The sequence below is a fragment of the Delphinapterus leucas genome, chromosome 10, assembly GCF_059928025.1.
Source record: "Delphinapterus leucas isolate spDelLeu-1000000601 "Yukka" chromosome 10, BTC_Dleu_Yukka2, whole genome shotgun sequence".
Classification (NCBI taxonomy): Eukaryota; Metazoa; Chordata; class Mammalia; order Artiodactyla; family Monodontidae; genus Delphinapterus; species Delphinapterus leucas.
Window position 1 is genome coordinate 73759727 of NC_143138.1, and position 23917 is coordinate 73783643.

Here is a 23917-nt window from a genome sequence, read left to right on the forward strand (position 1 = left end):
ATGATGTCAGGTACCTAATTACTATGATCATTGCTTATAGAAGGAGGATAATTCCCTAAGATTAAGTTTTCTTTGTAGATTAATGCCATTTGTGGAACAGTGCCTTGCACCCTACAGCTCATTCTTGCTCTGTCTTGGGAAAGGAGACAGAGAGCAGGAAGACGGGTATCTGCTCCATCCTCCAGTTTTCCCCCAGATCAGAGAAGCAGCTCGGCATTTCTAGTTGCAGGTGCAGCAGCCTTGGCAGTTTCACTTCCAAGCTTTGTGGAATCTTCAGCTTCCTGCTCCAGGACTGCTCTCACCCTTTGTGTTCCTAACAGGCTGGGGCAGGAATGTTCTGAGCTCCAGAAAGTTAATGTTTGATCTCAGAGCACCGAGCTTTGGGGCAGGCAGTGCCCTGAGGGCAGCCGAGGCTCTAGACTGCCCAGACCTGGTGTCAGGCTGCTCTGGGGCTGCCCCCCCACCTTGGCTTGTTGTTACAGGGACTGAGGAGGCGTGTTTTTTCTGACCTTGGATTCTTGCTTTACTAAATGGCTTTCCCAGCCAAACCTCAGGGCTCAACATAAAACAAGTTCCTGCCTGATGGCTCAGTCTGGAGTTTGTGGGGTAGCCTCTAAAACCTGTCCTCTTGGAGACAGCATATAAGAGCTTTCTCGCTTTCATTATCTGGCTTTAGTTGAAAAGGATATACCGGGATACTAACCTCAGCCTCATGCCAAATACTCGTAAGGGTTCGCTCCCTCTCCAGTTTTTGTGGGCGGCTAAAATGGGTGGCTTCTTTCTGTTTTGGCTGCGTGAAGCTGCGTGCGGGCTTTCTCTAGTTGCGGCGAGTGGGGTCTACTTTTCGTTGTGGGGCGTGGGCTTCTCATTGCAGTGGCTTCTTGTTGCAGAGCACAGACACTAGGTGTGTGGGCTTCAGTAGTTGCAGCATGTGGGATCAGTTGTGGCACGTGGGCTTCAGTACTTGTGGCGTGTGGGCTCAGTAGTTGTGGCTTGCAGGTTGTAGAGCACAGGCTCAGGAGTTATGGTGCACGGGCTTAGTTGCTCCGCGGCATGTGGGATCTTCACAGACCGGGGCTCGAACCTGTGCCCCCTGCACTGGCAGGTGGATTCTTAACCACTGTGCCACCAGGGAAGCCCCCCTGGATATCGCTGTCTTTCTGTCCTTGTCTTGTGGATTCTCGTTCTGAGCCTAGGATTGCATTGGAAAGATGGTGTGCTTCCTTCCCACAGAGGGTCTGGAGGAGCTGGTGAAGCAGAAAGGCTTTCTGGATGGAGTGTATGCATTTGAGTATTACCCCAGCACCCCAGGGAAATACAGCATCGCCATCACCTGGGGGGGACACCACATTCCAAAGAGGTGAGTCTCCAGCTGGAGTTGCGTCTTCTCCAGAGGCATGCTTGGCCCAGGGCAGACTCATGGTGGCGGCTTCCTGGGCTGCAGGAGGGAAAGAGAGCTGCTTTGTTGAAAGCTTTTTTTTTTTTCTTTTTTCAGAGCAGCACACAGACATTTGGCCTGTTCTCAAAAGCAGCAGAAAGTCTCTGTGGTTTCAGCTGCCTTGCTTTAAATCAAATGCTGTCGGTTTGGGGCTGGTGGGAGGCAGAAGGCCAGAAGGAACAGTAATACAGAGCAAATGGGCTGAGTGTCTATATCCCTTATATATACTGCGATTCTCCTTTCACTGTGTGCCTCTGTTCAGGAATGCCATGGATAAAATGTCAAAATCTGCTATGGTTTACATTAAAATCCTCTGCGTGAGTGTGGTCAGGAACCGAGGGACACAGTCTACAGCTTTGCCTTGTGGGCTTCAGTTGCCTTCCCTGCATTCACATACTTTCCAGCTTTCCTGGGGGCAACTTTAAACTCTGAATAAATTCAGTTTACCTTGAGAAATATCTGGGCATATTATAAGTTTCTGAGAATCTAAGCAAACTTTTAAGAATCTCCTGTGCCAAAGTTAAAGCACATTCATTCACATATGAGATAAAGCCTAGTCAACCTAGTTTTCTTGTTATAGCATAAGCAGCAGATAGAAAAGTATGCATTCTCTTAGCCTTCCCGGGCTCACAGTCCGGTAAGCCCTGCACACAAAAGGTAAATGACCAGGATAGTGCAAGGCAGTGTGGCTTGAAGCAGCCCCATTACATGATATTGTTGACATAACAATGGTGGGGGAACCTGCTTGGCTGGAGGAAGGGCTTGGCTGGAGATTGGGACTGCAGGGAAAAGTATAAGGCCAGTGGAAAGAATATGTGTAAAGAGCTTATAGCTGTACGTAGCCCCTTCTTTGCTCCTCTTTAATGGTTCCTCTGTTCCTTTTCTTCTAGCCCCTTTGAAGTTCAAGTTGGCCCTGAAGCAGGCACGCAGAAAGTCCGTGCATGGGGCCCTGGCCTCCATGGCGGGATTGTTGGGCGGTCGGCGGACTTCGTGGTGGAGTCCGTTGGTTCTGAGGTGGGGTCTCTGGGTGAGTGGAAGCAGCTTTTGGTGAGCTGAGATTGCAGGGTACCTGGATTACGTGTCAGGCTGTGTATTGAGGCCTCCTCTCAGCCTCACTACCCGGGGCTTCCTGGCTGCTTGACCATCTGAGGCCACCTCTGGGTACTGCTGTGGAATTGCAGTTCCCATCTCCCCCTGACCTTCCAGTTGCCCTCTGCCTCTGGCACCAGCATTCATTCATCCACAACACCTTGAGGGCAGAGGCCTTTTATGGATGTTGTGTCTAAAACAGCGCCAGGAACACAGTAGGCACACGGCAGATATTACTGACTGATCCTGAGTTTAGATCAGTGAATGAATTTTGCTCAAACTAGAAATTTGGGGAGTAAATACTCTTTGGAGCATAACTGAGTATATTTTAAGTAAACGTCTGATGTATATATGATCATTTTAGAACAATGGTCAGCACCTCTCTCTCTGTAAAGGACCAGATAGCAAATATATCAGTACTGCGGGTCATATTCTCTCTGTCGCAACTATATGACTGCCTTGTAGCGTGAAAGCAGCCATAGAAAATCCGTAGGTGAGGGAGTATGGCTGTGTTCCTTATCTGCAAAAACAGGCAGTGGGTCAGATTTGGCCCAGCGGCCAAAGTTTGAGGACCTCTGTGTTAGCTAATAGAAATAAGCAAAGAGGGGGAAAGAGGAAATCACATTGAATTTTTCCTTTTAGAGAAATAATAAACATCTTAATATTGGGCTGGCCAAAAAGTTCTTTCGGGTTTTCCGTAAGATGTTACGGAAAAACCCGAACGAAGTTTTTTGGCCAATCCAGTATATCCTTGTAGACTAGAGGTAATATTAAGCCTTTAGGTATATCCTTGCAGACTTTTTCCCTGTACATAGGCATACGAATATTGATCTGCTGCAGAAATATCTGGGGGTAGCCTTTATATCTTTCTGCCTCAGGCAAATCTAGGATATGTCTTGATTTCCCATGGCTTCTGTGGAATTACAGTGCATCGATATAGCTACTGTTAGGCTCTCTAGTTATTTCCAGAGTTTTGCTATAAAAACAATGCTGTATATATATCCTTGTATCTAACTGTTTACACACATCCTTGGTTACTTCCTTCAGATAAAAGCCCAGAAGTGGATTTGGTGGGACAAAGGATGGGCATTGTTTTAAGGCTTTTGGCTTGTGTTGCCATATTGCCAACAGAAAGATTTGCTGGTTGACCTTCCTCTTTGACGATGTTTAAAAAAAAAAAAAGTATAAAATCCAACCTTCTGTCTCTAGTGAAGACTCAGTAGGCTTGGTTTTGTGGGAAAGGGACCTAAACAGATTTCAATCTTCTGGCTAACACTTGGTTTTCAGGGAGGCGGAGGGAGTGGGTTAGTAGTAACCCAGACTAGATACCTTCTGCCATGTAACCAGGGGGATCCTCCCACCCTATCCCCCAGGGTTTGCCATTGAAGGCCCCTCCCAGGCAAAGATTGAGTATGATGACCAGAACGACGGATCGTGTGATGTTAAGTACTGGCCCAAGGAGCCCGGTGAATATGCCGTTCACATCATGTGTGACGATGAGGACATCAAAGACAGTCCCTACATGGCCTACATCCACCCCGCCTCGGGAGACTACAACCCGGATCTGGTGAATCAACTTGTCATGTTCTGTGCTCTCTTCTCTGGCTCCTGGCACTCCTCCCAGTGCCCACAGAGTTTCCTTGAGCAGCATGTGGAGAAATCGCAGAGGAGAGCCTTTGAGAGCTTAGGAAGGAAAAAGGCCTGAATTAGAAGCCTGGTAGTACCTCTTAGTACATTTGTAACATGGGGCACGTAACTTACCTCTCTGACTCTATCAAATGGGAATGATACGAGTGTCTGCTTCTTAGAGTTTCTGTCATGATTCAAGGAGGTAATGTGAATGAAGACAGCCCTTAGAACAGTGCCTGGCCCACAGAGGGGGCTCTGTAAGCTGCTATTTTCTCGCAACCCCGAGCATCATATTTCAGTCTTGCCACTTGCTATGGTTATTATTTCAAGGTGATCCATAGATAAAGGTTTTAAAATTTTCCTCCCCAGCTCCCCTTCTCTTAACTTGGAGCAGTGTTTGCAAGAGCTTCTCTCAAACATTTAGCAAGCTGGTTAGCATCAAGTCTGAGCCAGCCTGGCTGACAGGAGGAAGCCCTTGCCCCCGCCATGTGTGCTGCTGTTGGCCCACCTGGACAGCTGACCGTAGGGTGACATCAGTCCAGGCTGGCAGCTGCTCGTCTTTGGCCAACTGCTGGTCCTTTACTCTCTGGGGCTGCAAACTTTTGGAGTGTTGTCAGTGGGAGAGGTTCTGAGCCCTCACAAAGCAGGAGCATTGAAACTGGAGGTGGGCATGGCTGGAGGTCCCTGCCCCGGTTACTGCACAGATTAAGGCAGGGAGCACCAGGCCAGTTTGGGGCCTGGTTTTACAGACTTTTTCTCCTGCATGTTTTTATTTTTAAGTCCCAGCCTACTTTAGTATTTTCCTTCCCGTAACCATCCTATTATGTAGGTACTGTGAAGCCAGACACAGTTGTTTTCCTTTTCTCCCATTTCCTGGTTACCAGTCTTCTGATAGGAGCACAGTTAGGACATTACACAGAAAGAGAATCACTATTGGCCCTTTGCCCCAGGTTCAAGCATACGGGCCAGGTTTGGAGAAATCTGGGTGCATTGTCAACAATCTGGCCGAGTTCACCGTGGATCCTAAGGATGCCGGCAAAGCTTCCTTAAAGATATTTGCTCAGGTAAGTTTCTAGGGACGACCTGTGCAGGTAATTGTCAGGTAACAGGATCCATCCACGTAATGGAAAGTCACTCAGTCCATCTGATCCTCAGTTTCCTCATCCACACACTGTGAATAACAATGTTTATTTTGTAGGGTTTATGTGAGGACTAAATGAGATTCTAACATGTAAAGCAAGGGGCAAATTTTTATGATTTGTGCTCCGTGGAAATGAGGCTTGATTGTTTCAGATTTCCCTGTAAATGTCCTTCAGTGTGGCTGAAGCTACTTACACTGTGATGGGAGGGTTTGTAAACAAGGGTTTATCAAATATATTTATCTAATTTAATTGAATTTGGCCCAAGGATTTAAATGCAGGAATTAAAATTAAGAAGCACTGAGTGACCATGGCTTTCTTTTGGGACCGTTTTCTCTTAGTAAGTAAAAATGCATACATGCATGTAGTGTTTTATCACTTGTGTTCATAGGTGCTATCATAGGTGTTCCATGAGATTTTGTGGGTTGAGTGGGCAGTGACTTGGTTGTCTTGGGAGGCCACAGTGGATGGAGACAGTGTGAGGGTCAGCTCTGTTCTTAGCCTCTGCCCTTCTGCAGGATGGGGATGGCCAGCCCATTGACATCCAGATGCAGAGCCGGATGGATGGCACCTACGCTTGCTCGTACACCCCGGTGAAGCCCATCAAGCACACCATTGCCGTGGTCTGGGGAGGTGTCAACATCCCGCACAGCCCTTACAGGGTAGGTTGTGAGGTGAAACCTTGGTCGTGGTAATGAAAAAGCCCAGTCCTGAGGCCAGTCTGGACTCCATGCTTGATGGCCAAGGCAAATATATGGAAAGACCCACGCTTGGTGGGCCTTGGAAGATGGAGTGGCCCAAAGGGCCGAGTGCTGTAGATTGCCCAGAAGTATAACATTCTAACAACTGAGAGTGTCTTTACTGGATCCACGGGGAGAAGAACTTGATTACAACTTTTCTCCCCGTCCTCTCTAGGTCAGCATCAGGCAGGGTAGCCATCCCCAGAAGGTCAAAGTGTTTGGGCCAGGAGTGGAGAGAAGTGGACTGAAGGCGCACGAGCCTACTCACTTCACAGTGGACTGTACCGAGGCTGGCGAAGGTGAGAGGGGGCTTCACCCGACTCAGTGCTTGTTGTTTCTTGGGGAAGGAAGTTCTCTTTGTAACGTTTCATGGGTAATGAACTTTGAACCAGGAGATATTAACCCACCTGAATAGGTAATTGTTCATCTGATGAGCCTGTGTGTCAGTTCCGTGGTGATATCTTTGCTAATCCTCCGTCCTGTCTGCAAAACCATTATTTAAATACCATCCCTTTCTCAGGTTTCTTACTGGAAACTTCCCAGTTGCTTTTCTGGGGTGTGAGCCTGAGCCGGAAGTGATTGCATGGGACGTGCTGTTTCTCGTAAACCGGTGCTAATAAGCTGGTCTGTTCCAGGTGATGTCAGCGTTGGCATTAAATGTGATGCCCGGGTGTTAAGTGACGATGAGGAAGACGTGGATTTTGACATTATTCACAATGCCAATGACACGTTTACTGTCAAATATGTGCCTCCTGCCGCCGGGCGATACACTATCAAAGTTCTCTTTGCCTCTCAGGTGTGTGTTTGGACTTGGGTTCTTTCTGGCCACCTGTGTTCATATTTCCTTTTTGCTTTTTTCCGCAACAGGGAAGGTGTCTTGAGAACTCCGCCCAATAGTTTTCCTCTCTGCTTCCTTAAAACCAAGAAGGAACAAACACACCCAGAACTAAAATTGTACCACTTTCTAACAAAAGTGGGGCCGTGTAGTCAGTGGTTAAAAGCCAGACTCTGGAAAGAAATTGGATCGTTACAAACTTTCATCCGGTTTTTGAATGAAACGTAATTCGTTTCTAGATGTGTGCTATACTTTCTCTGAAATGATGACCTTGGCCTCAGGCTTTAAACTTTTCTAGGGAGAGGGGTTTTGAATTTCAGATAGAATTCATACTTACATGTGATAATGAAGACAAGGAGGCGCAGTACCCTAAAACAGGGAATAATGGAATCCTGGTGATTCAGAGTCATCTTACGTAAAGATAGGGACCTCAGGAGAAAGGTCTGTGCCTTAAAGGCATTGGTCTTGAGTTGGCTTCATCCACTTAACCTGTTCTGCCTTTATTCTGAAAGAGTCTTTTTGAAGAATTGCAATCATTGCATTTATAATCAATTCCTTGCATTCGTCAAACCCTAGCTCTCTGTTGTCCCTGGAGGAATGTCCCTTTCCTTCCTCCCACCCCGTGTATTATTGTTGTTTGGGATTTTATTTTTGGTAGTATTTTGTATCCTAAGTACTCAGCATTTGGTGTCAAAGGCTGAGAGTTGTCAGAATGGTTTGTGGAAACCCATCCTTTAGCTGTGATGTCAGGGATCCAGGTATTCATGAGTGACCACTGATGGCCCTTACCTGATGCTAGTGCCTGAAGACTTGACCAATGGTAACAGAAGTTGCTCACCATCTGCTAGAGTGGAAGTCATGCTGAGGTCTCCTCCTTTGCTTTGGGCAGAAGGCTAAGCTCAGGCAGTGGCTTCAGGGACTTTCCTACTGAGACAGTGTCTCTGCTACAGGAAATTCCCGCCAGCCCTTTCAGAGTCAAAGTCGACCCTTCCCACGACGCCAGCAAAGTGAAGGCAGAAGGCCCGGGGCTCAGCAAAGCAGGTAAGGTGGCATGTGTGCATGAGGTCACCCTGGAGGCAGTGGGCATGGTTGGTCCAGGGCCGTGAGTGACTTACCTCCCCTGGAGCAGGGGCTCTGTTGGGGCTCCAGTTCAGCAGGGGCCCTGCTCAGCTGAGCCGCTGGCCGAACGCCAGCCCCTGTCTCCACCTACTGCCTTGCGGAAGCCTGTGCTGATGAACCTGTCAGACTGGTGCTAAAAGTGAAACCCCTCCAGCTGGGCCTGTCTCCTCACTTCACTGTCCCCTCCCAGGTGTGGAAAACGGGAAACCGACCCACTTCACCGTCTACACCAAAGGGGCCGGAAAAGCGCCCCTCAACGTGCAGTTCAGCAGCCCCCTTCCTGGCGACACCGTGAAGGATTTGGACGTCATTGATAATTATGACTATTCCCACACCGTTAAATACACGCCCACCCAGCAGGTAGGGCCCCTCCCCACTCGGTGCTGGGCTGGGTCACTCTGGACACGGTGGGGGGGGGAGGGGGGGCGGCAATCTGTGCTCTGAGCTGTGCTGCTCTGTGGCAGGAGGAGATTCCCCCTTTCCTTCTGAACCCCTCTGGGAACCCTGACGAAAAGCCTGATGGGTTCTACCAGGAGGGCCTGGAGGATTCCCCAAGAACAAGCAGGAAGCTAGTTGTTTTTTCCCACCCCCATTTCCCACCTCCGTTCTTGGTTTTAGTGTTTTACTAATTACTCACAGGGAAAGAATTGCCATGCCTTTGTCCTTGCTGGCCCTTTTGCCTTAGTTTACCCTTTTTACGAGGTGGTGCAGTGGGGTCTTTCTCAAAGAGCCTTTAGTCCCTCAAGCCCGAAATGGTACTTCAAGCACTAAATTATTCCCTTTTACAAAATACAGGAATACAGACAGGATTTTGTCATCCCGGCTGCTTTGCTCTGGTTGTTTTAGGCAAGAAGGGCCTAAAAATCTACCTCTCTGATGAATTCATGTTTACTTATTTAAAATTTTATTTTGATTCATGGCTACACGTCTAGGGTCTGGGGAGCTCCTATAGAAAAGCCTGGATTCTCCCACTTATGCATAGTGTTCTAAACAGTCACTCCAAACCTCTGAGATTCCTTCATTCTTGAAGAAGAGTCCCACTATGTGAGAAATGCCATTTTTAAGGGAGGAAGGGCGATGCTTTCTGTAGAAGCACTGTTTGAAAAGCATCATTTCTGCCCTGGGCCCTCTCAGTGGGACCTGGCCAGAGTGTAGTGGGAAAGAATGAGGGGTACAGTGAGGATGAGGGAGTGGTGTGGGTGTCCCCCCTGCACTGGGGGCTGCACATGCTTGGAGATGGAATCTTTACTATGAGAACTTGCCTGGCAGTGCGAGGTTCTCTAGGGCAGGTTCTTATGTGGCCCTTTATCTCCACATGTGCTTCTTCCTGTGGTTTCTCTTTACCCTAATGAGGGTTCATTATTAGTAATGGTAAAATGAAAACTTTTGTAGATGAATACGGTTTTCTCATCAGGCTGCTCTGTGCTAATTATTTAGGTAATTATTTTCCTAGTGATGCTTATCAGGGCTGATGGGAGCCTTACCACTGGCAACACCAGCTTGATAGCATCTTTGTTGCCAATTCTCCACATTCCTTAGGAGAAGGTACCAGAAAGCATGGCCATGATCGCTGGTCAAGATCACAAGACTCTTGTGAAAACATTTTGAGACTCTTGATCCTATATACCTTTTTGTGTTTCGGCTGAGTTGCTAGAAAGTAAGTTGCAGACATCAGGACAGCCTCAGGTTTTGACCTGCACCTCCAGAAAGGACTTTAGAACCTGATGCCCTGGATGCTCCCAGCTGCCAGTCGAGGTGGAGGTGGAGGTCGGGAGCCGAGTCCTGTTTTATCACTTTTGAAATGTAGCTAGAGTGGGAAGCGCCTTACTCTAGAGTCACCCCAAGGTCAAGTTCATCCATATGTCTGATCGTAGCAGGTCTGAGGGCTGTTGGCATGCTTGGTGGCCTCTTGGGGCTATTTGTGCAATGCTGTCAGTCCCTGCCTTTACTGCGATGACTCCACGGTGCCTCTCCCATCGCTCTCGTTTGTTGTTTAGAGTGAGGTTTACTGTTTTATTATTTGGGCAAATTGCAATTCTGCCTGTTTCTCTATGGCAAAGAAAACAGATTAAATCTCTACTCTTAGATTGTGAGTTTCCAAGGTTAGGGTATCATGTTAAATATATCTTTCCATTCTCAGCCCCAAGCACAGGGTCTGGTGCTTTAATTGCTTTGTATGATTTATGGCCGAATGGATGAATAAACGAAGTGGAGCCTCAACTCACAAGCAGAAACAACATGAGAACTTTGTAATCTGGTAGGAGAGTGGAGCTGACACATCCTCATTCTACTTTGAACTCTCTTTTCTGAAGAGCTAACAGCTAACAGCTCAAGATTGGGTGAAATAAGCGTGCCTTTGAGCTCTGCTCTTGGATGTGGTTAAGAGACTTGGGTCAGCCCAGAAAGCCGCACGGGGTTACTTTTCAGGTCGCTGCCCACAGGCACACCTTCTTGTGGTGGTTTTAGGGATTAAGAGGCTGGAACTTTCCAGAAATGCAGCTGTTGAGTGTGTGTGGAGAGACAAGGGTGGATCCTGGCTTAGGGTGAATGCTTAACCCTCAGATTTTGGGCTGCTATGTGAGGCACTGCGGCCCCCACCCGACTGCTGGCTCTTTGCTCCGTGACACCTGCGGGCGGCTGCTGTCCCCTGCAGGGCCCCAGTCCACAGCTCACCTGCCTGCCGTGGACCAGTGATGGACGTTGCTGGTTGATCCTGTTCTTGTTGGAAGACAGTGGTCAGAGTTTTTGCCTTAGTGGGGAGTGGACTTCTTGGGCTGGGGCTTGAAGACCTGCCCAGAGGTCAAAGGTAGAAGGGCCATTATACAATGACAGTTTCCCTGGAGGATTTTGCCTTCTGTGCTTTTCGTTGTCTGTGGCCTCAATGACTTCAGTTTCTCACCCCAAGCTTCCCTGAACAGAGTGGTTTGAGGAGCCGGTGGCAACAGCTCCCCGACATGCTGAGTCAGGAGCCACTGGGAACTGAGAGCTCCACATGCTGCTGTGGCGCCTTTAGGAAGCCCCCGGAGCTCACTGGGCCTCACAGGGGAACAGTCCCTCCCTTGAAAGGTTATTACTGTTGGTGGCCATAGCTGTCACAGAGGTCTCTGGAGGAGGGGGCTGTGGTTAGCTTTCTCGGTCCTTTCCTCATGGGTCTCGTGCAGAATGAGATGAAGGTCTCAGAAGCCTGGAAGGGAGAGGATAAACCCATCTGGCAGGACTTCCCAGTGGTTAAGACTCCGCGCTTTCACTGCAGGAGGCGCGGGTTCAATGCCTGGTCGGGGAAGTTCCGCGTGCCGTGTGGTGTGGCCCCAAAATAAATAAAATACAACTGTGTGGCCATCAGCAAAGTCTCTGAAATGCACTGGTGGTCACTGCTCAGATCTTCCTCACTTCCTAGCCTCCTGGGGAAAATGCATAGGCCGTTCCTTGGCTGGGGCCTCAGAGGAAATCTTGAAATGCTACAGGCCATCGCAGGTGTAAATCTCTTAAGCTTTCTTTCTCCCCCTCATTAGGTTATTTAAGGTACAGTTAATTTCCTGTCTCAGTTTTGTTGTGTTTTGTATAACTGGTAATGAGAATATGCTTTCTTTTATGGACAGATGGGCTTAACTGAAAGAGGATTTTCCCCTCACTCCTTGGGCACTCCAGAGAAGTGGTCTCCTGAATTCTAGTGGGTGGTGGAGAAGGTTTTTCCAGGACCCTTGGTTAGCTGGGAGGCCTAGCCCTCGAGGAGTTCGGGGTTTGGGGGCATACCCTCGGGAAGAGCTGGCATGTTGGCAATGCCTTGAGGGCTGAAGCAACAAACCAGCCCCCGCTCTGTTGAATGTGACCACGTACATCTTACCATGAGATATTATACTCTTCAGATAGTGGGCTCATTGGTTTTGTGTGCAGTGCTAATACATCCTGGAAAGTCAGTCCTCCCTCCTTCATTGATGCAACTAATTTTTGTCTTGTCTTTTCCCTCCTTTATTACACAAGGAATGTGAGAAAATATTCATAGGCCAAAAGCTACACCCTTTTAACACTTGGTCCTTGACAGCTTTCAGCAGGGACTGAATTTTAGCGAGCCCTCTGTATTCCTGCAAGGAATCATCCCTCCCTCCCCCTTGCTTCTTCCTTCCCACATCCTCTTACGTGATGCCCAGACATTTGAGGTGAGGAGGGCCTTAATCTATTGAGACAGCTGTGGGCTTTCATGGAGCCTTGGTTTGGAGGGAGGGGACTCAGCCGACCGTGGAGAGAGGAAGCCAGCAGCGAGTGGGCCAGGACTGGCTGCGCTGTGCCTCCATGGCCTCAGGGCTGCTGGCGAGGGGACTGCCAATCCCACAGGCTCAGTCTGCCTTCACACTGGCAACTTTTCTTTCATTGCCATAGATGCACGAGTTTCGATGTTGTGCAGTGGTCTCAGAACAGCCCCAGGCAAACTCTTGCAAATTCATTTCGCAGCCTAGTGGCCTGAAATCCCAGGACATGGAGACAAAAGATTTTGTTCGGTTAGAGGCCCCCAGGACTCCCTGCTTTGCCTATGGCCAGGGCTGGTCGTTTAGCTGGGTGGGGAGGTAACATGGCAGAGCGGCTAGGACTGACACAAGTTTGGGTACCATGGGCATGAGGCCCCGCTCTTGCACTGGGGCAAGTGATTTTACCTTCCTGAGCTGTAGTTTCATCTCCTGGAAAAATGGTAAGAACAGTGGGAACGCCCTCTTAGGACCGTTTTGAGATTGAATTAAGGAAATGCTTAAAAGGATGAGCATGGTGTGCTCATTAAGCTGTCCCTGTTGTTGTTAGTTGCTCTTTTTCGTCTGATTTCTCTGTCATTCTTGCCATGGAGCCCAAAAACTTAGAGAAATATATCTGAGATGCTTTCTGAATCAGCTGGAGTCTTATACCCTGTGTCTCTGGGAAGAATGAAAGACCTGGAAGGCAGGTTGAAACGGCAAGGTAGGATGTTGGTACCCAAACGTGTCCTCGGTTTTCTCTCTCATTCCAGGGCAGCATGCAGGTTCTGGTTACATATGGTGGCGATCCCATCCCTAAAAGCCCTTTCACGGTGAGCGTGGCCGCTCCGCTGGATCTGAGCAGGATAAAAATTAATGGGCTGGAAAACAGTAAGTGCGTCATGAATGGTGGGGGGAGATGGGTCATTGAAGAGCAGTTACATCCCCTTCAAAGACAATTTGCAGGGAAGCAAATTCTGCCATATGAGATTTTGCAGTCAGACAGACAGGTTTGAATTAGGGCTATCCTGTGGAGTAGCTCTGTGACCCTACCTGCCCCTTCACCTCACCAAGCCTCCGTTTTCTCATTTGTTCCGTGGAGGTGGGGGAAGAATACTCAAGGGAATATTGTGAGAATTAAATGAGCTAATAATTCAGGAGCTGGGTCATAGTCAGTCCTCGGTAGCTGCTGGCATCACAGCAGAAAGTTTTTATGACAGAGAATTTGGGGCATGTTGCCCTCTGACAAATTTCTATTGTGCCAACACTCCTTGGCCACTGAATCCACCTTAGGGTCAAGCATAAAAGCCAACTTCCGGGCTCTCAGAAACCACAACTACAGTGCATTTCCCCACCCCAGTCTGGATATTCCTTTAGCTTGTCAGGTATCTTATTAGTACAAGCTCATTTAAATAGATGAAATAACTGAATGAATAAATGAAAAAGTGAAGAGAATAGTACAATATGAACACTCATGTACTTGTCACTCAGCTTCTCAAATTTAACACGTGATCATAAAAGTATTTTTTACACAGGTCATACAAAAATCCATTTTTCATCTAAAAGACATCACAAGGGGCTTCCCTGGTGGCACAGTGGTTGGGGGTCCTCCTGCCGATGCAGGGGACACAGGTTCGTGCCCCAGTCTGGGAGGATCCCACGTGCCGTGGAGCGGCTGGGCCCGTGAGCCATGGCTGCTGAGCCTGCGCGTCTGGAGCCTGTGCTCCGCAATAGGAGAGGCCACAACAGTGAGAGGCCCGCGTACCGCAAAAAAAAAAAAAAAAAAGACATCACAGACAAGAATATGTTCTACTTGAAGCATTACCTTTCCCACTCCCTATAGGGTTAACCAAAGTTACCAGTTTAGTTTCTGTCCTTCCACATCTTCTTTCTGCATCTGCACATACTTAGTGCCAGCAGAAAATGTTTGGCAACGCTTACTTTGCACTAAAGTTACCCTGCAATACCCATAGGTCTTCAGCCTGCCTTTTTGCGTCAGTGTTATGTTAGAGAACGTTCACACCTCCATCCTCTTGTTGGCATGGCCACAGCCTGGCTGCACCTCAGTGGTACATGGTCTCCTGGTTTCAGGGTCACGTGGGGCTTTGTGCACACCCTCAGGGCAGGCCTCTTGTTCTGTGGGTTTCTCCAGGTCTCAGCGGGACCCTCAGTGAGCCCCTTCGGTGCCCTGTGACCCAAATGTACGAGTTGTGAGTGAGGCCAGCTCCCAGCTCCGGGGGCTCTGAAGCAAGAGCCCGATGTTGGTTTTTGTTCCTTGGCAGCAGCCAGCTCTAAGCATAAGAATAGTCACTGTCTAATCCTTAACATGTCTCCTTGTTATTCCTTTCTCCAAGACACCGAGGGTTTTGACTCCAAACTAGGAAAAGTATGATGCCAATTAGGAAAAGTCTTCGGGATGTGGAGCTCCGAGACCTCTTTGCTTGTGGCTTGAAACTGTTCATCTTGGCAGGCCCTGTATTGCCCAAGTCAGGACTTCCCTAGGTTGTGGTGGGGACCCTAGGCTCCCAGTGCTTTTGTTTTGGTTCAGATCCTTTCCTTGTTTTTGTCAAATGTAACACATGGGTTTTCTGTGGCCCTGCTTTGCAAAGACCTTTCATGTATCAGCACAATACAGAGAGTCAATTCTCAGGGCTTGCTTCAGTGCCTCTGCATTGGCCAACCCTGTGACTTTTGCATTCTTGGCTGTAGGATTGAATTTGCTGCCAAGAATTAGTAAATAAAACATTGGCTTCTGGGAGTGTTTTGATATAAAGTTAACACCAAAAGTAATTAAAGAAGAGACAACAGTATCAGGTTATAACTTACTGCAGATTATGGGGTCAAGTAAATTTAGATCTGAGTCCCAGCTTTGTGGTCTGCTGGATATGTATGTACCGCAGGCAAGTCAGTTAACCCCCGTGAGCCTCAGTTTCCCCTTCTGTTAAATTCCTTGGTTACTAATAAATACCCTGTAGCGTTGTGTTGAAAATGAAAGGAGATGATGTGCCGTCCTCATGCCTGGTATGTAAAATGCATTCAGTGAATGATGACTATCATTATTAATATCATAAGGAATTAATTAATGTTCTTGTACTGGTTGTTATTGAGGCCAGAATGGTGATTATTCTTACTCGGTCTTGCCTCTTGTCCTGCATCAGCCAGTGTTTGTTGTAGAGGCTGAGAAGATGTCCTGTGTCCAAGGAACCATCTCTGCCCTCAGCTGTGTTTTTGCTGCAGGGTCAGCTCATCCCTTTGGCTTCTTTCCTTTTTTCCAGGAGTCGAAGTTGGGAAGGATCAGGAGTTCGCCATTGACACCAGGGGAGCGGGAGGTCAGGGGAAGCTGGACGTGACGATCCTGAGCCCCTCGAGGAAGGTTGTGCCATGCCTGGTGGCGCCCATGACGGGCCGGGAGAGCAGCACGGCCAAGTACATTCCCCGGGAGGAGGGGCTGTATGCTGTTGACGTGACCTACGATGGACACCCTGTGCCTGGGAGCCCTTACACGGTGGAGGCCTCGCTGCCGCCCGATCCCACCAAGGTCAGCTTTCATTTTTGTTCCAGAACTTGTCCTCTGTTGGCAGATAATAACATATAGTTAGTCCTCTGGTTCTGCCCAGCAAAGACCTTTTAGATAATTGTTTTGTGATGACAGCCCGTTCTCCGTAGTTCTCTCTCCTACAATCCAGCATGAAGGGTCCCCTCGGCAGCTGGGTCCCAGCCCTACTCCTTCTTTCGCTCTGGCTGTGAGGCTTTGGTGAGGGACTCCTGTCCTTCATTTATCAGCATGGTAACGGTACTTGCTTCAAAGTGAGCCTGTAAGGGTGAGGTCAGATGGTGGGTGTGGAGGCCTCAGTCTGGCATCTGGCACACACAGTGAGCTATTATAATGAAGTATAAAAATATGTTCTACTCATTATCATTTCTTCCTAGTAGCCCTGAGTCAAGGGTTTGAGACTATTTCCAGTGTTTTGAATGGCATGAATCCTATAAAACTGTGTTATTTGTTGAATAAGAGATGAAAGCCTCATCCCCTCCCTCTTTTAAAAGCAAGTGGTTTTTTTTACAATTTTTTCATTAGACTTTATTCTTTAGAGCAATTTTAGGTTTATAGTAAAATTGAGAGGAAGGCACAGAGATTTCCCAGATCCCGCCTCCCCCACTCAAGCATAACCTCTCCATTATCACCATCGCCCACCAGAGTGGTGTGCACCCGTTATAATAGATGAACCTATGTCAACATCGTTGTCACCCAAAGTCCATAGTTTACATTAGGGTTCACTCTTGGTGTTATACAGTCTATGGGTTTGGACAAACATATAATGACATGTACTCACCATTATAGTTCAGTTTTTTATTATTCAGAATTTGTTGAGGGAGGTATAGCAGCCAAAGCAACAGTGAGGTCCATGAAAGCCATTCAGTGAGTGTTCAACCCAGGAAACCCGAGTGTGTTTGTTGGACTAGATGTTAGGTGTCCAGCTCCAGCCCTCGAGCCAAGCCTGGCAGGAGAGAGAAAGCCATGCCTCTGACATGCCCTTCCATGTTGAATGAGTTCACCGCCAGGTCTCCCTTTCTCAGCCGTTTGTAGCATCCACTGCTTGTGGCTGTAACTCAGTGCTGTAGGTGAGTGTGTGTGACACGTTAGGCCCCAGGGAGAAGGACCACTTCATCGAGGGGCAGTTCGCTGCCGATCGCAGGCTTGGCTGTTGAAAGCGGTGCTGGCTGAGCAGCGATACCAGTTTCGGGCAGAGTCTGATTTTTATTCTTTGTCCAAATAGGTGAAGGCCCACGGTCCTGGCCTTGAAGGCGGTCTTGTGGGCAAGCCTGCCGAGTTCATCATCGACACCAAAGGAGCTGGAACTGGAGGTTTGGGCCTAACCGTGGAAGGTCCTTGTGAGGCCAAAATTGAATGCTCGGACAATGGCGACGGGACCTGTTCCGTCTCCTACCTCCCAACAAAGCCCGGGGAGTACTTCGTCAACATCCTCTTTGAAGAAGTCCACATACCTGGCTCTCCCTTCAAAGCTGACATTGAAATGCCGTTTGATCCCTCCAAAGTTGTGGCATCGGGCCCAGGGCTGGAGCATGGGAAAGTGGGCGAGGCAGGGCTGCTTAGCGTGGACTGTTCAGAAGCAGGCCCGGGGGCCCTGGGCCTGGAAGCCGTCTCGGACTCGGGGGCGAAAGCTGAAGTCTGTATCGAGAACAACAAAGACGGCACCTATGCGGTGACCTACGTGCCCCTGACCGCCGGCATGTACACGCTGACTATGAAGTACGGCGGTGAGCTTGTACCACACTTCCCCGCCAGGGTCAAGGTGGAGCCTGCCGTGGACACCAGCAGGGTCAAAGTCTTTGGGCCAGGAATAGAAGGAAAAGGTGGGTTTCATGATAAAGAGGGTGGCTGCCAAAGTAACAGGGGCTCACTGGAAGCTCAGAGAGTCAGGGCTGCAAACTCAGATGACTGTAGGGGTCGGGCCAGGTAGAAGATAACTCACCTGTGGTCTCTGCATCAGGGAGCGGTAGAGGGGAGCAGAGTGAAGGGGTGAGCATGTGGTGTTTCTGCTGCCCAGCCCCAGCTTTCTGTTTCTTCACACTCCCAACACTGTCAGCAGATTTTCCCTTTTTTTTTTTTCCTGGCAAAGCCAGAAATCTTGTTTGTGTTTTTTGTTTTAATTAATTAATTAATTAATTTTTATTTTTGGCTGTGTTGGGTCTTCGTTTCTATGCGAGGGCTCTCCCTAGTTGCGGCGAGCGGGGGCCACTCTTCATTGTGGTGCGCGGGCCTCTCACTGTCGCGGCCTCTCTTGTTGAGGAGCGCAGGCTCCAGATGCGCAGGCTCAGTAGCTGTGACGCACGGGCTTAGTTGCTCTGCGGCATGTGGGATCCTCCCAGACCAGGGCTCGAACCCGTGTCTCATGCATTGGCAGGCGGATTCTCAACCACTGCGCCACCAGGGAAGCCCCTGTTTTTTTTTCCTTTAAATGTGGAAACACAACATATTGCATTTTTGGCACTTATCTGAAAAAGGTTTAAAATGTACTGCTGGCTAATACCACACTTGCTGTCTTCAGCCTTTAACCTGTCCTAGATCCCACCTTTGTCCCAAGAAGTGTGCAGGCAGTTGTGTTGTTACTTGGCTTAGGAAGAAGCTTCTTTTGCCAAGGAGATTGAAGGTGGGGAGGCATTAATATTCCTGATTCTGAGTCAGAGAAACCGGTTGTCTGCGATCACCTAAATGAGTGTGTTCTGAAGTGCCGAGAACCTTGGCTCTTGAGTTTGCTCCTGAAACTGAGGTGACAGCGACATTCTTATCTGTGTGATTGCTCTGCAGATGTGTTTCGGGAAGCCACCACCGACTTCACGGTCGACTCACGGCCCCTGACGCAGGTCGGAGGCGACCACATCAAGGCCCATATTGCCAACCCCTCAGGGGCCTCCACCGAGTGTTTCATCACAGACAATGCTGATGGGACCTACCAGGTGGAATACACACCCTTCGAGAAAGGTGAGTTGACTTCTCCTTGGAACATGACCCTCGTTCAGAGCTCTGCTGGGCTGCTTCCTCCCGGTGGCTGACCGTCTCAGCAGAAGCATGTGCACGGTGACTGGGAAATGTGGAATCCTCTCTCCCGAACAGAGCCACCTGCTTGCTCAGTGCCGGGCATGCTGGCCCTGTTGTGTAGCAGTTGGGCTGTGTTTAGCCTCAGCCTCATCTGAGCAGGTTATGGGGTGATGTCATGGCATGTTGCTTGTTTGTGCAGTTTTTTTTCCTGAAGGGGGAAAGTTCTCCCTTAATTTTTACCTCCTATTTTCTTTATTTATTTATTTTTGGCCGTGCCCCGTGGCTTGTGGGATCTTAGTTCCCCGACCAGGGATCAAACCCCAACCCCCAGCAGTGGAAGGATGGAGTACTAACCACTGGACCACCAAGGAATTCCCTGTGCGATTTTTTAACATAATTAATTTCTTTCTTGAATATTAAGAATTTAAATTTTAAAATTAAATTTTTTAATTTAAAATTTTGATAAAGCATAAAAATAATAAAAGCACCATATGTCCTCATTATCTGGATATATAATCCCTAAACTTTATGGTATAGATATTTTCACTTTCTTTTCGTGGATGCTTGTCTATTTTATTTCATGGGTTTCTCTTTGTCTTTCGGTTAGTGGCTAGGTGGAGTTTTCTCAAATCAGGATGGTGTGTTTAAGATGACTGTCTTCAAAATAGACTTAGTGATATTTGCTTGGAGGAGAGGCGTTGCGTGTGTATTGGGGGATGGGGGGTGGTATGTGACTGCCAAGTGAACAAAAGCGCAAACAGTTTGTGTTTTTTAAAAAAATCAAATCATACCAACTTTGCTGTTTGTTCAACCTGTTCTTTTCGAATAACATGGGAAAACACATAGACTTGACCGCTAGAGTATTATTTGCCACAAGTAAGTGACTCCTGTGCAAATATGTTTCTATATGTTTTGAACAGGCCTCCATGTAGTGGAGGTGACATATGATGATGTGCCCATCCCAAACAGTCCCTTTAAAGTGGCTGTAACCGAAGGCTGCCAGCCATCTCGGGTTCAAGCTCAAGGACCTGGATTGAAAGAGGCCTTTACCAACAAACCCAACGTCTTTACTGTGGTTACCAGGTAAGCAAGGTCCTGGGATCTGTGTGTTGACTCTGTAAAAGGAGTAGCCCTAAGTAGTTTAACTGCTTTCAGGAAGTTTTATAGGTGTATCCTACATATGTATCATGGTCTCCCAACTTTTGGGAGGCTTTGTATTTCATATGTGAGGCGTCTTCTTCCATAGAGACATATATTACAGAGAAAGACCAAGTATGCTTTTAAAAGTACCAAAAAGCACTTAATAATAGTCATAAAACTGCTGAACAAACCAGGACTAGATGGAAGCTACTTAACGTGATAATTCAAAAATATAGAACCAATTTCATATTTAAGTGAAACATTAGAAGTATTCCTATTAAAACTGGTCACAAGTCTCATATCTGAATTGTACTTTCAGACCCAGCCAATGCCACAATGAAGGATAAGCATTGGAAAGGAAGGGTCGAAGCTGTTTTTATTTATATTACACTGTTGAGAAATTCCCTGTGTGAGAGGTATCACAGTTGTTGAGTCTGGTTGGCGAAATGGGATAGTTTATAGAGGGATTTTAAAGGAATTTTGGAAATAAGCAGACTGGCATGAACCACTAGTACAACTTGGCCTTTTTACTCACACTTTCCAGAGGGGCAGGAATTGGGGGTCTTGGCATAACTGTCGAGGGACCATCGGAGTCAAAGATAAACTGCAGAGACAACAAAGATGGCAGTTGCAGTGCTGAGTACGTCCCCTTTGCTCCAGGGGATTACGACGTGAATATCACATATGGAGGAGCCCACATCCCCGGTAAGCTATCCTTCTGAAGGGCACCCAAAGAATTATTGATTTTTGCATGAAAGTGGGTTTGATTTTGCTTGTCTCACTGAATGGGAAAAACTGTCTGATATTTGCAGTAGCTGCAAAGTGAGAATTTTCCTTAGGGCTGCATCTCCAAGAATATCCCAACTCCTAAGAGGACCAGTATTATGCCAAAATCCATTGGCTTGGAGTTTTAACTGAAAATGATTGTTCACATGTTGAAGGACCTAGATCTTAAAGGAAAGCTGATTCTTTACAAAGTTGAAAATCTTCACTTTATTTTGTGGTTAGTTCTTATTCGTCTTACACACATCTTGTTTTCTGTTTTCCATTGACAGTCCTGGTAGCTGATAATGACACACAAATTCAGGGTCTTATATATTAATTTCTGTTTAATGATGTAGTATGTACACTTGCTGTAAAATAGAAATAATAATAATAATTTCCTGTTCATTGTATGGTATTTTTTTAACCCATTTTGTGACAACCAAAAATGTGTCCAGATATTGTCAGATATCCACTAGGGGACAAAATCACCTGTAGTTGAGAACCACTGCTATAAATTATTCAAACATTAAAAAAATATGACCTAAATAGTGAAGGGTCCTCCAACTTTCATGCTCCAGCAGGGGAATCTCCATAGATTCTAATTCTGTTTATATAGTGAAATGATTGCCACCCAACACACGTCTAGAAGGGTAGGTGAGTGTGTGGTAAGGTGTGGACGGAAGTCTAAGGACTCCAGGGCTGCTCCTGAGTCACCTTATGCCTTGTCTCATGTGTGGTGAGAGCAGGAGAAACCTCGGGTGGGGCAGTGTTGTTCTGAAGGCCATAAGCCAGGATGAGACAGAGAGAGGAAGGGGCAGGCTGAGGGCCCCACTTTCAGGTTTGTGGATTGACTTCCAGGAAGCTGGAGTGTCCACTGACCACATGCTTTCCTGACTCTGTCTGCTCTTTCCCCGTATCATGTTCAAATGTGTACACACACTCACACTCAACGCTCGCTCCTCCTTTTTCACATTGATCAGAAAGCATTGAAATTCAGCTCAAACTCATTCTACTCAGATGTTCATTGAAGCCATAATTCATTTAAAATGACATTTCTCCTCAAGCTTGTCCTTGCAGCTCTTCCAATATAGATTTTTAAATTCCTATAATCACTAGTCAGGGAGAATTCAGCCACAGACAAGACAAAGCTCCTGCCATCTGTGAGTTTCCTGCCAAGTGTTTACAAAGAAAGAGAGCGGGGCTCAGGGACAATACAGAGCCAAGAGGACCTTTTGGAGTTTTGCAACTGTGCACTTCATGGGATGGGAGAATAGAGCTTGGAGAATGGGTAGAAGGCTGTTGCCAGGGCAGATGACCTGGTGGCTCCCACCAGGCAGGCAGTAGTGGGATGAGCATTTCCTGGTAGTGGAGGCAACAAAACTATTTTGACTTTATTGAGAAAATCTGGTGGATGCCATCAGCTTTGGAATTCCCCTTGCAGAAGGGGGTGAGAGGTTGGGCCCCTGTGGTTGATGCACAAGCTTGAAGCAAATGGCCAACTTGGAGCATAACAACAGAAAGAGACCCATTTAGGGTTTCTTTCATCAGATGTAGATGGTGCCTCTTTTTTATTTTTCAGGCTCTTTTGCCTCCCAGAGCCAAATGCCAACTTCTCCTGGACCCCAGAATTTTCCCAGTCAGAGTCATTCAGTAAAGCGTTGGTTGATTGTCTTAGTGTCAGGCTTCATAGCAAAGGTAGCGCATGAGGTTCTGCTGTGAAACGTTCAACAACCTGGTAGCTTCTAATTTGCTTTCATAGAAATTCTGGTTGGTTAAATATTAGCCTGGTTTTTCCTGGCCTGACACAAACCCCTAGTAGGGTTATTTTTAACCAAGTATCCTGTCTTACCCGCGATGGCATATCCAGGTTTCCTCTGGTGGGTCAGCTGTGGTCTGTTGGTGATGGCTGTTTTGACCACTGGATTAAGTGGGATGACTGCGTCAGGAAGAAAGGCTGCTGTGTTTGATTGATCATGTCTGCCTGGAGCACAGAATGGGAGAGTGGCATAGATTGCCTGGTATCTGCCACTCTAGACCTAAAGTTACCTTGTTGGTTCTTGGCTACTTCATGCTGAGTTCAGACCACTTCCATTGGAGGCCAACTTGGAGATTGGCTTCAAAGTTAGTTCATTGCCATCGCTTCTTGATACTGAAATCCTCAACTATCTCTCTTTAAAATAAAACTCCCTTTTGTATCACTAAACTCCAGCATGGAGCGTGGTGCTTGTCTCTGCCAGGGTCAGCCATTTATTTCAATTAACCAAGAAATCAGATACCATTGAAGCCCTGCTATTGTTAAAAAAAGCCAGGGCCTTGGTTCTTTGTGTGATCTTTGTTATTTACCACCCCTAATTCTACAAAGTACAAATGTTCTAGGATACAAAGCAGAGAGACCTCGGCTTCTGTGGCAGTTAGACATCGTTAACTACCAGGCGTCACAGGGAGAATGAGAACTTCTGCAAGAGATGGGTGTTGCCCCTTGGTGATGGACTTGGCAGCCTGAGGCATGGTGCTGGGGATGCTGGGGCTCCTGTTTCTGGCCCACCTCTGGGGAAGTCTTACTTGGTCTCCCTTGGTAGAGGAATCCCATGAGGGTCCTGGCCCAGTTCCTGTTTCTGTGTTTAGTGCTTTTCTCAAATTCCAATCCCCCTGCCTTTCCCATGCTTCATCAGTCTTTAAAATCAATACCCTCAAAGAGTCAGAGGGCCCCAGTGTCAGCGGTGGGGTCAGCTATGCAGGGGGACCACAGCTTACACTCAGGGAGAAAGCAAGGCTTCACCCAAATGGCCAGGGAACCAAGAAGGCCATGAGTGGTGGCGGGAGGGCGGTGCTAGCTATATTGCAGGGCCAGGAGTCCTCTCCATGCCTTCCTTACACCACTCAGTTCCTTCCTTCAGTTCCTTCAATAGCCTGTCTTCTCCCTCACCTCCAGGCCTTTGCACATGCCAATCTCTCTGCTTGAAACCCTTCTCAGTGACATCTGCTCACCCATATGTCTCATATGTTATTGGAAAGCGTCCTCTGGTCTCCCAGGGACCAGATTCATTGTCTTCTGAGTGCTCCACCAACACCTTGTACAAGTCCCCAACATGGGTTGTGTATGATGTTACAGTGACTTGCTTACCTCATCCTTCTCCTGCATGGGGTTCCTGGAGAGCTGTTAAGCACTCTGGGCCCAGAACCTGGCGCCATGTCTGTACACAGTAGGTGTACTTGGGTGCACAACACAGCAAGGCAGGAG

The 23917-nt window shown here is 47.7% G+C and overlaps 1 protein-coding gene across 15 annotated transcripts in view; it reads left to right on the top strand.

Moving 5' to 3' along the window:
- Window positions 1-23917, top strand: part of FLNB (filamin B) — a 138839-nt gene that overhangs the window by 76751 nt on the left and 38171 nt on the right. For 10 of the 15 annotated variants that reach the window (XR_016394477.1, XM_089918120.1, XM_089918110.1 and 7 more), the window contains 15 exons: window positions 1234-1360; window positions 2329-2465; window positions 3901-4094; window positions 5041-5220; window positions 5814-5957; window positions 6211-6334; window positions 6671-6831; window positions 7821-7911; window positions 8180-8349; window positions 12983-13100; window positions 15485-15747; window positions 16988-17585; window positions 18541-18714; window positions 19692-19854; window positions 20456-20616. Coding sequence is in view for 14 of the 15 variants with exons in the window: in XM_089918120.1 (XP_089774246.1) it covers window positions 1234-1360; window positions 2329-2465; window positions 3901-4094; window positions 5041-5220; window positions 5814-5957; window positions 6211-6334; window positions 6671-6831; window positions 7821-7911; window positions 8180-8349; window positions 12983-13100; window positions 15485-15747; window positions 16988-17585; window positions 18541-18714; window positions 19692-19854; window positions 20456-20616 (2805 nt within the window). In the remaining variant the exon portion in view is untranslated. The remainder of the gene's footprint in view (window positions 1-1233; window positions 1361-2328; window positions 2466-3900; window positions 4095-5040; window positions 5221-5813; window positions 5958-6210; window positions 6335-6670; window positions 6832-7820; window positions 7912-8179; window positions 8350-12982; window positions 13101-15484; window positions 15748-16987; window positions 17586-18540; window positions 18715-19691; window positions 19855-20455; window positions 20617-23917) is intronic. The other 5 variants (XM_022572752.3, XM_022572753.3, XM_089918114.1 and 2 more) reach the window with 2 other exon arrangements.